Source organism: Eretmochelys imbricata, chromosome 5 (genome assembly GCF_965152235.1).
Source record: "Eretmochelys imbricata isolate rEreImb1 chromosome 5, rEreImb1.hap1, whole genome shotgun sequence".
Classification (NCBI taxonomy): domain Eukaryota; kingdom Metazoa; phylum Chordata; order Testudines; family Cheloniidae; genus Eretmochelys; species Eretmochelys imbricata.
The window spans coordinates 102532291-102548575 of NC_135576.1; the positions used below are offsets into that span (position 1 = coordinate 102532291).

At 40.6% G+C, this 16285-nt stretch overlaps 1 protein-coding gene across 1 annotated transcript in view; it reads left to right on the plus strand.

Moving 5' to 3' along the window:
• SLC1A1 (solute carrier family 1 member 1) overlaps window positions 1-15788 on the plus strand; it is a 73848-nt gene extending 58060 nt beyond the window's left edge. Inside the window, exons 7-12 of the mRNA XM_077816425.1 lie at window positions 9-193; window positions 1415-1522; window positions 6972-7094; window positions 7681-7875; window positions 8624-8758; window positions 15542-15788. Of these exons, the coding sequence (XP_077672551.1) occupies window positions 9-193; window positions 1415-1522; window positions 6972-7094; window positions 7681-7875; window positions 8624-8758; window positions 15542-15788 (993 nt within the window). The remainder of the gene's footprint in view (window positions 1-8; window positions 194-1414; window positions 1523-6971; window positions 7095-7680; window positions 7876-8623; window positions 8759-15541) is intronic.
• Window positions 15789-16285: the final 497 nt, after the last annotated feature.

The following is a 16285-nucleotide window of genomic DNA, read 5'->3' on the forward strand; positions in this document are numbered from 1 at the left end:
ATCTACAGAACAAAACCAAAGAATACAAAATAGTGGGCATGTATTCCGATGGCATTAATGTGCTGGGCTTGATTGTCTTTTGTCTTGTCTTTGGAATTGTTATTGGGAAAATGGGAGAAAAGGGACAAGTTCTGGTGGACTTTTTCAATGCACTGAACGATGCTACAATGAAAATAGTTCAGATAATCATGTGGTGAGTACAATGATATCCTGATATTTTCTATTACCTCCTTTAAGCAAGTTTTGCCATTAACTTTAATGGAAGCAGGATCACGCTCTGTGTTTATTTTTTTATATCGCTTCTTACAGCAAACTACTTTAAAAGAAAAGTAAGTCTAATAAATGGCTTGCAAATTCAAAATAAGAAACAATAACATGAGCCAGTTTAGAATTTGAACTCTCATTTATTCGGTATTCATAAATACAAAGTGGTCATGTAATTTAAAACTTAAGCATCATTAACCTAATACTATTAGGTTTTGTGAGATTATACTACATACACTTTGGACAGGGAAACCAGATTACAAACCCAGGTCTTGATCTTGAAATTGGAATAAAATTCTGCAGCCTGACCACACAGCTGTTCAGTACTCCATTATCTGTAATAGGCCTTTGTGGAAATCAGATTGCAGGATCAGGGCCATAATTTTCACCCAGGCCTTTATAGGGTTTGACCCTGAAAATACTTGATAATTAGAGTGTGGTGTTTACTACTGTGACCTGAAAAAGCACCACCGCTCCTGGCAGTGTGCACTATACACCCTAATAAGAGTTTATAGGATCGGGCTGTACGCATGTGAGATCACATGTGAACAGAGCCAGACGTAATCTGGTTGTAAAGCAATAACTTTTGCCTTAATTAAATGGTAGTTCTGTTCTCTGTGACACAAAGCGAAGACAAATGCATTGTCCTAATATATTAAAATGTATATCCTTATATAAAGATATAGCCCTCTGATTCTGCACTGCAATCCATGTGAAAAGGGAACTTTCTTTGCAGGGTAAGGTTATAGGCCCCAATCATGCAAACTCTTACATATGTGAGTAAAGTTATGCACATTCAAAGGTTCTGCAGGATTGCGGCATAGTTTGTAATCCCTCACCCATCTCTCCAACCTCTGTTAATATGTCTTTACTCATTACATGTAGGACTGTGGTTATTGCTATATTTACTCTGACACCTAAACATGCAAACACTAATGTTTTAATATTAAAAATAACTTCTAATGTAGTACCTTTTGAAAGTGAGTAAATTCAGCTATATTGCAGAATCCTACCCCAAATTCTCCTTTATTTTTACAGTAATGAAAATAAATCTTTCTTCTTGCAGAAGGAAAATGTTGTGCCAGATCTGTGTAGCAACATCAGCTTTGCAAAAGGATGCATTTTTAATTAAGCTGTTTGTGCACCCTAGGTATATGCCACTTGGCATTTTGTTCTTGATTGCTGGGAAGATAATAGAAGTTGAGGACTGGGAAATCTTTCGCAAACTGGGTCTTTATATGGCTACAGTACTAAGCGGGTATGTCGTTTCTTGAAGGTAAAATGAAAACGTATGATTTGATTGGACCACACTTTATTAGGTTTTAATTATCTACAACAAACCAGCCTCTGCTATACTCAGACAGAGAATGATATAAAAATAAGATCTGAGAAAAGATCCCCTGTCTATAAAGTCATTTGAGGATAGTTTGCACTAGAAGTGCACCCTTTACTTTAAACTGTCAGCTGCCTTCTAGCCAGAGGTGCTGGAACAATTTTTATTTTGGGGGCTTGCTGATGATGGAAACCCTGGTGTTTGGTCTTACTGCTTCAATCCAGCACCCCTAGTTCCAGCACCAGTGCTTGCAGCATAAAATGAAAAGGTGCATATGGAACTCAGCGCTTTCTCTCTCTCTCTCTCTCTCTCTCAGCTGGCTGCTTAGTAGGTAATGTTGCTTTAGAAAATAGGGTGATGCCTCCACTAAACACAGGAAGGATGGGGCTGGGAAGGAAGTCTCCTGGCATGAAGAACCCTGCTGCTCCCACCAACTTATTGTTGGCGGCCTGGGTTTGCCAACCTATTGACAAGGTTGTGTTGCCCTCCTCAAATCTGGTAGCTCCCTGGGGATCATTGGGAGGTGAGAGTGATCTGCACCGAGGACCTGTGCCCCTACACCAGCAGTAGCCTCTGCCCAGCTCCACTGTATGGGAGAGGGAGAGGAAATGGTGCCGGAGAGGAAGTTGTGCCCCGTTTTCACACAGAGCGGGCAGTTTGCATCTAGAGAGTCTACTCTGTGAATTGATTTGGAGGTATGATCTGAGACATTGGTTCTTCAAGACAAGAGAAGCTGACAAAGCCACAAAAGCAGCATTTACTCTCTAGTTTTAATCCAGAGCAACTCTTAAAGGAAAAAAAAAATCTATTTTAGACCCCATGACTCTGCAAAGTGCTTCTCGTGTGTGGACACTTACACTGCACTAATCCCTTTGCAGGTCTGGGGCCTTAGCAAGGACAGTTTGATAGTTGTAAGCAATTTATCTTATAGCAATAGATAATCCACATCTCTGAGGAATATCCCACAAGGAATGCTGTTAGAAAGATAAATACATGCTTACAGTACAATTAAGTTAGGTGCATTTAAATGTCTGTTTCCAAGGCACTGAAGCATAGCATCCAGATTGTGCTGGTTCGTTGCCTTAAGCTTCAGCTCTACAAAATTTCTTCAGCATACTGAGGATTTATTCATGTTTTGTTTAGAGGCCAGATCCAAAGCAGCTTCAGAGCTTCTGCCCCCTTTGTATACAGGCACACACTATTCTTCAAAAGCATTTCACAAGCTTTCTGAAGACTGAGCAGAGGGGAGGGTAATATAAATGGGTTTAACACAAGCCGCTCTAAAAAGTAATGGAAAGATCTGATCTTTATTTTTTGTGAATCTTTCAAAAGTTTTTTTTTTTAAATTGTGTACACTTTCATGTTGGGACAAGCAAGAAATAATTTTAAACTTCAAATAGTGAAATGTAATGACTATATAAATTAAGATTTATTACAGATTCAGAAATGGAATATTTGATTCTGATAATATTTCAAAATATTACACTGAAGAAGAGTGTGTCGGTTACATACAAGTGTAACATACAATGTTTTAAATTTTAAATTTCCATTTTAGTTGTGGAAACATTTTCTGTCAGTTTTACAGAGAAGGCAGAAATTGATGATTGCCAATAATTAGTTAATTCAAATCTAATTCTTCTGATCTTAATTATAAATCAAACCATGAGCAGAAATTAGGCAGGAACATATAGAAAGAACAGGGTAAGTCTGGCAGTCTTGTATATTAATAACTCCAGATAGCCCAGATAAGGTATTCACTAGCTGGACTATTACTGCCCTTTGACTTCAGTTTTATCAAGGACAATAAATATTATTATTTGTTATGTGGTAGCACCCTAAGGCCCCCAATCAGGCCCTTGTCTTCCTGGGTGCTGTACAAACACATAGGTAGACACACTCCCTGCCCTGGAGTACTTACACTGTAAATGAAGTATTGTTACACATACTATCTTTCTGTTTAGATAGCAGCCAGATGTCCCAGGAGCATAACAATTTGTAAATAAGTTCCCAAGTGCTCCCTCAAAGGTCACCCCCTTCAAGAGCTCCCGGCTTTTCAGCTTTGCAGAGAATAGGCTCTCGCTCTGCAAGGCCCAGTGACGCCCTCTCCTTGACTATGCAGGAACTTACGGGAAGCTCTGCAGAGAGCTGTGCTCTAGCTGCCATGGGGAAAGGCAAAGGGCAGCACATTCTCTGCAACTCTAAACAGAAGGGAGAGAGTTTTATGACCAGATTCACAGAAGTGAGGGTGGTAATGTATGTAATGGGCATTAGGTAGCAGGGGTGAGGGAAAGGTCCCTGTTCTTCCTTCTCCCATCTTTAGGCAGCTAAATGCCTAGCTCCCCTTTACGATGTAGGAGAGCAAGGTAGTTGTCCCTCCCCATCCTCATTACTACATTTTCCCCTAGACCCAGCCTGGGTTTTTATTATTAATCTCTTCCATTTTGACCTCCTTTCTTGTTCTTCTCTGTCTTTATATTTTGGCCTCCTCTTTCTCTGCAGCTTTCTGTTCTGAATTTTCTGCAACCATCTTTTCTTTTTTTTCCTATGCCTCTCTTTGGATTTTATCAATATGTGATGCAGAACACCCTCAACTTCCATTGCGTTCGCCCTTTATCCTTTGTCCCTGTCTTTTACACTCCTTTCACTCCATCCTCTTTTTCCCTCTCCTGTCTCCAGCTCCAATCTCCTATCTCATATCTTCCCAGATTTTTCTTCTGTCCTTCCACTTTTTAATGTGTTCCTCAATCACTCCATAGTGTCTCTTTCTCTCTCTCTATTCCACTACCCTAAATCCCAATATAATTTCTCTCAGATCCCCAAATGTCTTCATGTGTTTCTGAACCCCATTATGTGTCACTCTCAGATTGATTGTAGTGCATCTCACCCCCAATGTCTCTCCTTCAAGTCCGCCAAGGGTATGTTGCTCCCAGCGTCTCCCATGCCCAAACCCTAATTGGTTCGAATGTCTCCCTCCTCCCAATGTCTCCCTCCCTCCCTGCCTTCCCCAGTATCTCTCTACTCAAGTGTGTACTTCTCCATCTCACTGAATGGGGACACTTTATCAGCCTAAAGAAAGAGGAATTGACCTAAAATGCACCATGAGCAGGCCAGAGGAACCAGGGCCCAAAGAAAAGCTGGGGAGGAGAGGACAGGGGACTAAGTGGTGTCCCTGTAATCTACTCCTTCTGTTCCTTTAAAAAGCAAGGAACTGCTTAAATCTTGGTGTTTATCTGTGTTCTTGGGCAACAGGCTTCTATCTCAGGAAGAACTCTATTTCCCAGGACTTCCCTTCTCGCTGCTGATAGGCATTTTTTTTTACTGTAAAAATTTTAATCAACTGAGAGAGGAAGTTTTATGAAAATAAATTTTCATAAATAGTAAAGCAAGATATGACTAAATTACTGGGATGAGTGCTGAGATGAGCACAAACATATTTACTTGGGATAATTCTGTTTAATTACTGATTCTAACAATACCTAAGAATACAATTTTCAAAAGTGCCTAAAGTCAGTTGGGAGTGAAGCCCTAAGTCACTTAGGCCCTATAGAAAATTTTACCTTTAGTAACTTTTTGTAAAAGAGGTCTCAACGCCAGCACATAACATTCTTTCCATTCTCCCTTTATTCACTTGTTGTGTTGGATCTAAAATATCTTTCTGCACATCATCATAAAGAACTTGATTTCTTTTTGGTTAAACACATGGTTCAGACTTTTTAGAGACAACCATTCTGTCCAAATTTGGCTTAAAGGGTTAGATATATACTATAGTTTTGTTTTTCACACTTACGGTTTTACCAGCTCCCTAAAATTCTGCTTTCATTTGAGCTGTTGCCAATTATGTCCTATTTATAGGCCGATGATAATTATACTTGCTTTTACCAGAATGGTGAAAAAGTTCCTTTTTCCAATATTAGCCCCCAGAATCTCTCAACACTTCCATTCTGCTTGCTGGACCAAGCACTCACATTACAGATGAAAAACTACAAAGTCCAATAGTGTAAAACGGATCTCTCTTCCTACAGTCTGATAACTTGCCCATTTTATGTGCCACTGTAAATTTTTGTTCTGTAGGTAGCTATTGCCATGATAATTGCCTGATTCTGGCAAAACAGGTGGTCTCAGACTTTCTCAATATCTTTATCAGCTGCTATGAGATCATTAAATGGTGTTGCAAACACACTCATGCTCCCAAGAACATCCTGTGACGGTACTATAGGAGTTCCAAGATTGTACATGCCACATATATGGTGTATGCCTTTTCCAGGCTCTGACGATTCCTATCTATGACAAATTGCTGTTGCTGTGATGGCATGTGATCTTGGATTGCAGGAAGTATTTCACAGACCTTTCATAAACATTTCACTTCAAATATACTTAACATAAGCTATATACCTTCAGCCTCAATGCCCATAAAGGAGCTACAGCATATACATTCATGAACTCTATGTTCAAATTAACAGATGTGTGCTAGGCAAGTATAGTAATTAACTCACCCAGGGCCAAATTCTTCCGTCAGATACATGCCCACAAGTCCAATTAACTTCAGCAAGAGTTGCTCACATACATCTGAGGGGAGAATTTTGTTGTTCTTCTCCTATCTATACAAATAAAAGTGAGCTAAGTAACAGTGTTAAATGATAATCCTTCAGCATCTAACAACATTCAGTACTGTAGGGCCCATATACGTCTCATTTACACCAGTGTAAATCAGGAATAACTCAATTGAATTTAATCGAGATTTACACTAATTTAACAGAGTAGAATTTGAACCAAATTTACATATGCAATTTCCCACAGTACAAAAATGGGATTTTGAGATGGATGGAATCAAAGCCATTATGAAAACCGATCTGTAAACCAAATTTCCCTTTAACCCCAATCAGAAAATATTTCCAAAAGGTGATATAATACTTTTTAATAACGCTAACCCATTTTTTAGCTCTAGCCTCTAGTCTTCGTTATAAGAATATTTTGGACTTTCATTTTTTTCAGCACTGCCAACATTTTTTTCAACACAGAAGAACAGGTTCTGTTTAAATATTCTCATTTATTTTATTTGTTTTAACGTCTTCAGTTTGACTTTGATCCTAATATATTAATTAGTTCAACTGATTTCATATTGTACATTGAAAACAGAGACATATAATGCCTCCCCCCAAAAAAATTTGTTCAGGAGAAGTGCATCTGTCCAAAAATTATTAACATAAATTTGGGCATAATTTGCCCTGGAATACATGCATGTAATCATCACTGAAGTGAATCTGAGTTGCACACAGGTATCTGAGGGCAGAATTGGACACTGGTTAACACCTCCTCATTAAGACCATGAGATCAGATAGATCTAAGTATATAAACAGACTGTTTTCTTTTGCAGACTTGCAATCCATTCCGTTGTAGTTCTGCCACTGATCTACTTAATAACAGTAAGGAAAAACCCTTTTCGGTTTGCCATAGGGATGGCTCAGGCACTTCTGACAGCCCTCATGGTCTCCTCCAGGTAATCAAAACAGTTTTTTTCTCCTCTAGCATTAATATATTTTGTAATCATCATCTCTTTAGTTTATGTGTTGCTCTGATTTTATTGATGCCTGTGTTTCTCATCCTGATGTCACATGAACCATTCATTGTAAATCCATTGGGTGTAAACCTAGAGTAAGTATTACTCTTATAATTATTATATATATAGCACCCAAAAGTGTGCCGTTGGCTAGAATGGAGTTATCCTGGATTTATACCAATGCTTTTGAGATTAGTGTCTAGCCTCTTGAGTGTAAGTCCAGGAAATAGTGCTGTAAATTATTTCATTGCTCACAAAATATCTGAAGCTAAATTGTTTCATTGCTTTATTGTGTTAAGGATAGTTAAAACTTTCAGTTATTGTTCCAGGAACGAGAAGAGATGGGAATTACCATTTCATTCCAAAGGACAAACTGCACTATCGTTGTATGTGCACAACTCTCCTGCGCACCCCAGGGCAGAATTTGACGGCAGTTGGGCTTTTTTAAAAAAAAGCACATCAGATTAATAAAAGAACAGGTATCCTAGTAGTGTGCTGCTTATTTGTTTGTTTATTTATGTCCCAGTTCAGCAACTTTGCCTGTCACCTTTCGCTGTGCAGAAGAAAAAAACCATGTCGACAAAAGGATTACCAGATTTGTTTTACCAGTCGGAGCTACAATCAACATGGATGGAACAGCACTCTATGAAGCCGTGGCAGCTGTGTTTATTGCACAGCTTAATGACTTAGATTTGGATGTTGGCAAAATAATTACCATTAGGTGAGGGTGATTCCATAACATGAATTGTGTTGTTATTTTTGTTACTGAATTGTGGATTTAATTCAGGCACCCTAATGGAATCTTGCTGATTTCACTTCTGTCATTCACACCACTAAGCAATAAGGCTCAATTTTTCACTTCTTCCACAAACCCTCAGTAAATAAGCCTTGCACAGAGGACCTATGTAGGAATTTGGGGTGGGGAATGAGGTAGCAGGGCATGGGGCCACAGTGTCTGGAAGCTGTAGTTACAGTAACAGCTGAGGCTTGCAGTACATGCCCAACCTGGACATTTTGTCCAGTGGATCTGCATATTTTGCAATCCCATTGGCCATGCCCCCCACCCCTCCCAAGTTCCTCCTCAGTACGGCTGTTTAGACCGCTCCAAAGCATGCTGGGGGGTATATGTACTTGCCCTGTGCAGCAGAACCATGGCAGCTCCATAGCCTGTACACCTTGTTTGCCTGCCCAAGGACAGGCCAGGATCTACCCCTAAATGTGATCAGCCACTATGTCAACAACAATGCTGATAAAAACATCTGCAAATGATAGAAACCCACTGGGGCCCTGGATCCCACATGCCTCTATGCAGGTATAACTCCAAGTGAAGTATGGGATTGTCATGAAGAAGGATTTGTAAAAATTAGTTTTATATTTCCATGAACACACAATTCTGAATGTAGCAGAGAAATCCATTCAGGAGGAGGACATTTTCAAACTGTCTTTTTATTGATTTGTCTGGAATTAAGTGTCACAGCAACTGCAGCCAGCATCGGAGCTGCAGGGGTCCCCCAGGCTGGAGTAGTCACCATGGTGGTTGTGCTGAGTGCAGTTGGGCTACCTGCTGAAGATGTTACCCTTATCATAGCAGTTGACTGGCTTCTGTAAGTTTAATATATTCAGCATTTACTTATTTCAGTAATGTATTTTATACATGGTGCATGAACATCTGTGACTGGACTTTTAACCCTGAATTTATTTCTCCTTCTAACTGGGCTGTTCAATAATATATGTTTAAAAATTAACTAGAAAAAAAGTTTGTTAGAGATAACACTGCCACATCTGATCTGTAATACAATTATATAAAGAATTACCTGTTTTGATTAACAAGGATACAATCTTATCAGATCTGGGCCCTTTTTATTATTCTTTTATGTGAAGATGACATACAAGGCCAGATTTTGATAAAAACAAGGTCCAAGACCTGTACACACTATACATACAAAAATACTCACACCAATTACTACAACTGCATATATACTTCCTGCTTATGCTTAAATACCTGTTTATACACCCATGTGCCCTGATTCACCACTGCAGTTATGGTAACTGCATATACAGAGTACACAAGAAAATGGCCTCAGTTCATGAAAATCTAACTGAAAATATACAGACTACAAAATGTAACTAAGAAAAGAACTGTAAGCAAAAATATCCTTTTCAATCAGAGGTATTTGTAAAATAATGGTATGGTAGTTGCATAATTTATTTGCAGTAATCAGGTGCAAGCCACAAACGTAACATTCCAGCTAATTTTCACAAAGCAAACAGTTTACTTCTGTGATTTTTGTTTTGTTTTAGAGGGGAAAAGTTCTAAGCATGTGTCCAGTGTGCAGTCGCACAGGGCTTCTGCAGTGGCAAGTTCTTTTCTGCGTGAGCTGCTCTCCACTCTGAAAGATCAACATGGACATGCCCCCCCACTCCCCCCCCACCTTGATTCCCCCTTTCCAGTTCATCAAAACTTTCCTGATCCTGTTAAGCCATTTTTCCAGAGGAGAGATAAAGATCTCCTGGGGGCTTGTCATGTGCCTTTTCCACTGATTCTAGAGGTTTGTTTATTCACAGACCTCTCTCCAGGAAGAAAGGTCTCAAAAGTTTTGGTCTTGCCCACTTGGTTATTTTGGGGTACCCCTAATGGCCCCAGGTGCTGGACTGATGGAGGAGAAAATATCCTCTGATTAAGGACGAGACACCCAAGCCCCAGGGAAGCAACATGATGAGGTGCTGGAGTAGGAGACTGGAGTATGATCCTGGGTCCTGACTGTGATGGATGTACAGTGTTATTTGGAGCAGAGCAGCCGCTCTGTGCCTCAGTTTCCCTATCTGTCATACGGAGATAGTGGTGCTACCCACTTTGCAAGAGGCTTAAAGACCTATAGGTGAAAAGTTTGACTATTACTCTTAAAAAAAGAAAACCATGGCAGGAAAAATCTCTGATCTGTGAGCCATCCACTTTGTACAGCCATCCGTTCCTCCTGTGTGTCATGGTCAGACAGATGATGGCTGTCAGAGTTACAACAGGATGAGCATTTCTATTCCTGTATTCCCAAAACAGACAGACAAAGTCTCTCCAGGGTCTTATTCGCTGTCAGCTGCCTTAATGTTGCCCGAGACTCTCTGAAGTTGTATATCAGTATCTGCAAAGTGGGCTAACAGATGGGGGAACAGTGAAATCCCCTCCATAAGGCCTTGTCTAGACTAGGAAAGTAGTATAATTTAAAAACACAACTTAGCTCATGTTTTTATACACAATCTATGTCCTAGTCTAGACATAGGCATACAAGTGAGGAAGAACCACTGATGGTCTATGCCATCTTCATTGAGCCACAGAAAACAAATGAACAGGGCAGTCCGATTGTAATTTGGTTTTTTTATTATGTACGTTTCTGAAGTGTCAGGGTCACATTAAATTAAATGTAGACATACAAAGCTCCCCTCAATGAACAAAACTCTCATCCCCTCACCAATTGACTGATGCCATTTCCTTGTTGATGTATCTCCTAGACCTCCCAACAGGGGACGCTCTTTCTTAGAGGAAGGTTTATCAAAAAGTACAAGTCTCACACATTTTCAAAAGGTCACAGGACTCCATTTCAGCCTGGCCTCTGAAGAAGTGAATTCCACAGTTAAGGGCCCACCAACTAAGAACATTGACTCCCCCACATGATAGAACCTGGTCTCTGTCATCTTCAGTGCTTGCCATAGAGGGGTATGGAGAGAGTGGCAGGTTCTTGGATAATAAGAGCCCTAGCCTATTTAGGGTTTTACTGATAAGGTCCAGAACAATGAAACGGATCTAGTATTAAGCAAGTAGCTCGTATAGCATGTGGAGCATAGAATGGATATGCTCGTGTCAGCGTAGCAGGCAAGCCATTGCATGTTGAACCAGCTGTAGCTTCTGGATGGCCTTCAGGGTCAGTCCAAGGTACAGCATGTTGAAATCATCAAGTCTTGTGATGATAAAATTATGGGCCCCTGTGGCTGTGTCCTCATTCAAAAGGTAAGTGCAAAGTCTCCTAGCCAGATGAAGATGTAAAACCAGCACTTCTGGTTACTGCTGTTTGGGTGTTCATAAGCAACAACAAGTCAAAAAGGGCTTTGTGGTCAGGCACCGCCTTGACAATTTGAGAACAAATGCCTTCTCTTGTGTGAGTGTGAGATATCTCCTGCTAGATTCACAAGGCTATGAACACCAACTCTGTCCTTTGTGGACTGATCTTGGGGTGATGCAATGTTCTTTCTTTTCCCCAAATGTCCCAAGAAGGGAGCACAATCTCCAGGAAGTGACCAAGTAACGGAATCTATTAATCTGAGTGACAACAGCTCTGAATCAGAAACGGAAGAGTGGAGGAGGGAGGCTGTGGCATCCTCTTCCTCTTACCTGATGACTCATGGCCATCTCTTTATCCTCTCTCCCTGATGGCTGTAAATTCGGTGTGGGAGTTTAGTCAGTGTCATGAGGATACTCATGCAGTGTCAGAATGATCAGTAAAGCTCAGTCATATACCATGCTATTGAGTTTCAGTGCCTTGATTTTAAAAGCTCCAAGGAACTTGGCACATAATTGAAACTTTTGGTGACTGATCTTCTCCAGGGGAGACAACAAGGAAGACTCAAGGGCCAGAAAACACTGAGGTTAAGATATGTCTGAACTCTTTCTGAGAACAGTGTAGAATGTTCCATCGTCTCATTGTCTCACGTTGGGTGGTGCTCTTGGTGCCAGATATTGGGACTTTCTCAATAAATGCAAACAAACAAAGTCAAATCTTCCTGCGGACAGCTCTAATCTAATGACAAAACAAATGCCACTCTTGGGGAACTGGAGGACACAAGAACCACTGCTAGGTAACTTGGATTTTCCCAGTTTTCATATAGGTAAAAGACAACGGCATCGACTAGGCTGTGACTCTGGGCTCTCTGCCCACCAGAAGTGAATTGTGCAACAGGCTCAAAGGGAAGCACTGGGAAGTAATACTGTTTAGCTCTTTAGCCCTTTCATCATTTTTGGCTTCCAAGCAGCCATGCTGATATTTTCCTTGGAAGTTCTGATCCAGTACTTTTAGGGGGTGAAAGCAGTTTCTTCCACCTCTACCTGCAGTTAGGGACCACCTTTCTTTTTTATCTCAATATGGCAATTCATCAAGTCAGACTGATGTTACTCAGAAATTATAGGGAAAGGATGCACAGAGTTACAGCATCTCGGCAAGTTTTTGTCTTCGTCATGCTACTCAGTCTTTTCTTTGATATACTGTTCTCTCAGTCTACCCTTTATCTGATGATAGGGACAGATGCATCCAACCCACAATGGGGAGCCAATCTAGGACAACTCACACAACCCACCTTTGTTTACATGAAAAATGTTTGGAAGAGGTCAGAATGCTTTTACCAGAAAACCCTCCTATAGGAAGTGCCATGCCCTTAAATAGAAAGATTTTTCAGTGCTAAAGATGCTCTTTAGATGTCTGTCCATAGCAGTAATGTGACCAGTCCCAAACTCAGGAACCATAAAACCTGTGTAGTACTACATACCATATATTTCATAGGGCAGATTTTCAAGACCATACCTTCGTACTCTGAAATCCCCTAAAGAAGTTTGTTGTTGCCATAGTTGTTAAACCAGGACCTGTGATTTTCTAGTTAACATCAGCAATGTGAAATTACTTGAAAGGAAGAGACTCTAAAGGAGAGAGCATCATGCACAAGAAAAGATGGGCTGTTCCTAAGGATTCAGTATAATCACAAAAGTGCTTTTAACCTGTGTGCTGATATTTACAGCCAGTTAACTTTACCGCACAGTGCCTGTAAACTGGTAATATTCCACCTCTTTTTAAATTACTGTTGTGTGTCTTATGCAGGTTCTTTCCTCCCTTGAACTTTGGATTCTGAAATCTGACATTTATATGCACTGAAATTTGATTTCCTAACACTCTTGAGCAACAGTCAGTTTTAGTACAAATAACAGCCACAAAACTGGATCCATCAAGTAAAATCCCTTTATCAGCAAAGCTCTAATGATAATGACTAATGATTGCACCTGCATAGCAGAGAAGAGGCAGCTGCTTCTGCAGTACCTAGCTCTGCAATGAGTCTGTGCCAGACAAAATATTTGTGATTCAATCATCTTAAATAGATTAATTCATTTTTAAAAATGTAATTAACGTCAGGCTGATTTTTCCACTAGTGTGTTCAGATGGGGTTCAGCATGGGTTTACTGCAGGACAGGGCTTGGGGAGCGTTCCTGTGCAGAAGGCAGCCAGAATTTTCCAGGTGTGCTCCCCAAGTGGAGAGTTGCTAGCCAGCTGGCAGCAAAGGGCTGTGTTTCTGAGTGGATTGAGTTAGCAGCCAGGCCCCCCCACACCACCTCACCTGGAAGGATTTACTGCGGGAGCACATGCTATAGGTCACAGCCTCAGCTGGTGTATATCGCATAACTCTACTGACTTTGGTGCTATGCTATCTTACACCAGCTGAGGACCTGAGCCTGTCTTTCAAATGCTAATGCTCTTCAGTGTGCTCCCCCATTTCCCAGAAGCATTCCACCTACACTATGTTAGCGTAATGCCTTCAGCTACCACTGCTCCTCTCCCTTCCTGCTCCCAGCACAGCTCCACCTCTAGGGATACATCTTCACTGCAGGGTTAACTCAGGCGCTTTGTCATGTGATACATGCTATACAAGAGTATTTAAGTAAAACATTGATACACTTTCCTGGTGTTTGCAATCCCTTTGTATTTGGGAACATTTGAGTGACTTTTTATTTGCAAGAATAAGCACAAAACCACCATGAATAAACATTTGTGCAGGTATTACCACCAGAGGCACTATCGTGGCCATTTTGAAAAGCTTGCCTCCACCCCAGGCACTGGCATCAACATCCCTCAAAGCCTCAGCCATGCAGAGGTTACATGGAAGGAAAGTCTTCAGTCTCCAAGGGCTGGCAGCATGGGGAACAAACAACAGACACACTAGTTTTCACATTGTCTGTCCCAGTTCCATGCCAATTTACATCTGGCCCCAAATTTCAAACTAAACTACATGGCAAAGTATTGTCACTCCTCTGCCAAGTGGTAGCATTATTATTTATTTATTTAGCAAATTTGGGGCCTTTCTGGTCAGTTTCCCATTGGAGGGGAAACCAGTGACCTGGTGTCCAGCTATTTCTTCGTGTAGTTTGTTTTATGTACACTTCAGACACCTGTTTTTAGACAGAGATAGACAAACAGCACACAGGCAATCCCCTCTTTCTGGAATCTCAGCCAAAATACCAATGCCCACTTCCCAGGGAGCAACTCTGCAATGAAAATTGATTCCAGTTGGAATGATTAAAGCAGAGAGCAAACTCTCCAGCTAGTCGCCACAGCTTTCTTCATAATAAAACAAGCAACAGCATAGCATTCCTTCAAAGACTGGACAGTGCTCACATGAAAAAGAACCTGTAAGTAGAGCTGGGCAAAACATTTTGGAGGAATAGTTTCCCCCGCAAAAAACCACAGTTTTGGCCAACCACAAACTGTGTCAATTCACTAAATAGTACTGACCACTCTCCCCACAAAAAGGCTTTTCAGGACTCTGATGCATTGCAGCAGTGGCTTCTCTTATAACTTTTAGCCCGGTTGGTAGGGCACTCACCTGGGATTTGAGAGGCCTGGTTACAACTCCCCCCTTGGCCTGAGGTCACCCAAACTGCAAGATAGTGTCCTGGCCCTTAGATAAAGGCATCTCTCCTGATGAAACTGTTCTACTGTTTATAAACAGTCATTGGAGCAGGGACTTCAACTTCGGTCTCCCACATTCTAGTAGCATTCTAACCAGGTATAGAGGCATTCTCACTCACTTTCCCTGCCCCACTGCCTTTTCATTGTCAATATGAGAGACAGTGGACTTTTTCAATTTGCCAAAATGTTTCACAATATTTATATGTAGTTTGACCTGAACTGATCTTCTTTTCTTTTCTTTTTTTTGGGGGGGTTGAGGGAAGGGGCAGGGGTGGAAACAGGACAGAGAATAAAAAAAAATCACTTATTTGCCTAGCTCTGTTGGTAAAATTACATGTAACATCACCACCCGATAACTTCTGCCATAACAGACATGTAATGTTACTGTTTCTAAAAAATCCCTTTTTAGTACCAATAATTCCATGTTTTTACAAATAATATTGCCTAGAGGAAAGAGTGAAAAAATTCTGCTCTGAGTTCCTACACCAGTGAAAATCCAGAGTAAACCCACTAGAATGACACGGGTATAGCATCTGGCTCAGTGTCTACAGTATAGTTTAATTTTAAACTGATTACTAAAAAATATTTGTATTTAAATAACATACGGTTTCTAAGAAAGCACAATGGAACCAGAAATCCTGGCCTGTCTAACACAACATTTTTACTCCATAGGGACCGGTTCAGAACAATGATAAACGTCCTTGGAGATGCTTTTGGTGCAGGGATTGTGGAGAAGCTCTCCAAAAGAGAGCTAGAGCAAATGGATGTCTCGTCTGAAGTCAACATAGTCAATCCTTTTGCCTTGGAAACAACAATACTCGATAATGATGAACCGGAGACCAAGAAATCCTACGTCAATGGAGGTTTTGCCGTAGATAAATCTGACACCATATCATTCACCCAGACATCACAGTTCTGAAGCCTACAGTTCTACTGACACTGAAGGATAATTAAGAAAAAGCTAATAACAAACTTGAGTATATTTAATTTAATACACAGACTTCAGTTTTTTCCCCCCCACTGTTTGGATTCGCAGCATTTGGTCCCTGTGGACAAGTTGATGAGAAGGCATTAAGGCAAGTTGTAAAATATGTCATTTTTTAATCATGTAAGATGGATGAGGCTTTGGAATGCCTGTTTGGAATCATCTAGCTCATAAACTGGATGTTAGAACCAGGCCAGTGAAATGAAGCAAATGTGCTTCTCTCGGGCAAACTGCAGTGTTTCACACCTCTCTTCCATTCTACCACTCAGTGTATGGAATTCTTGTTAATATTTTTGCCTTTCATATTTTTACAAATGACACTGCATATAAAACACCTACTGTAACTTGATAATGTGCCAAATTGTTCATTTCTGCAGCTAGGTTGAACAACACATGGGGCAAACAGTTTTAGAAAGAAAACAGGCCTTAAG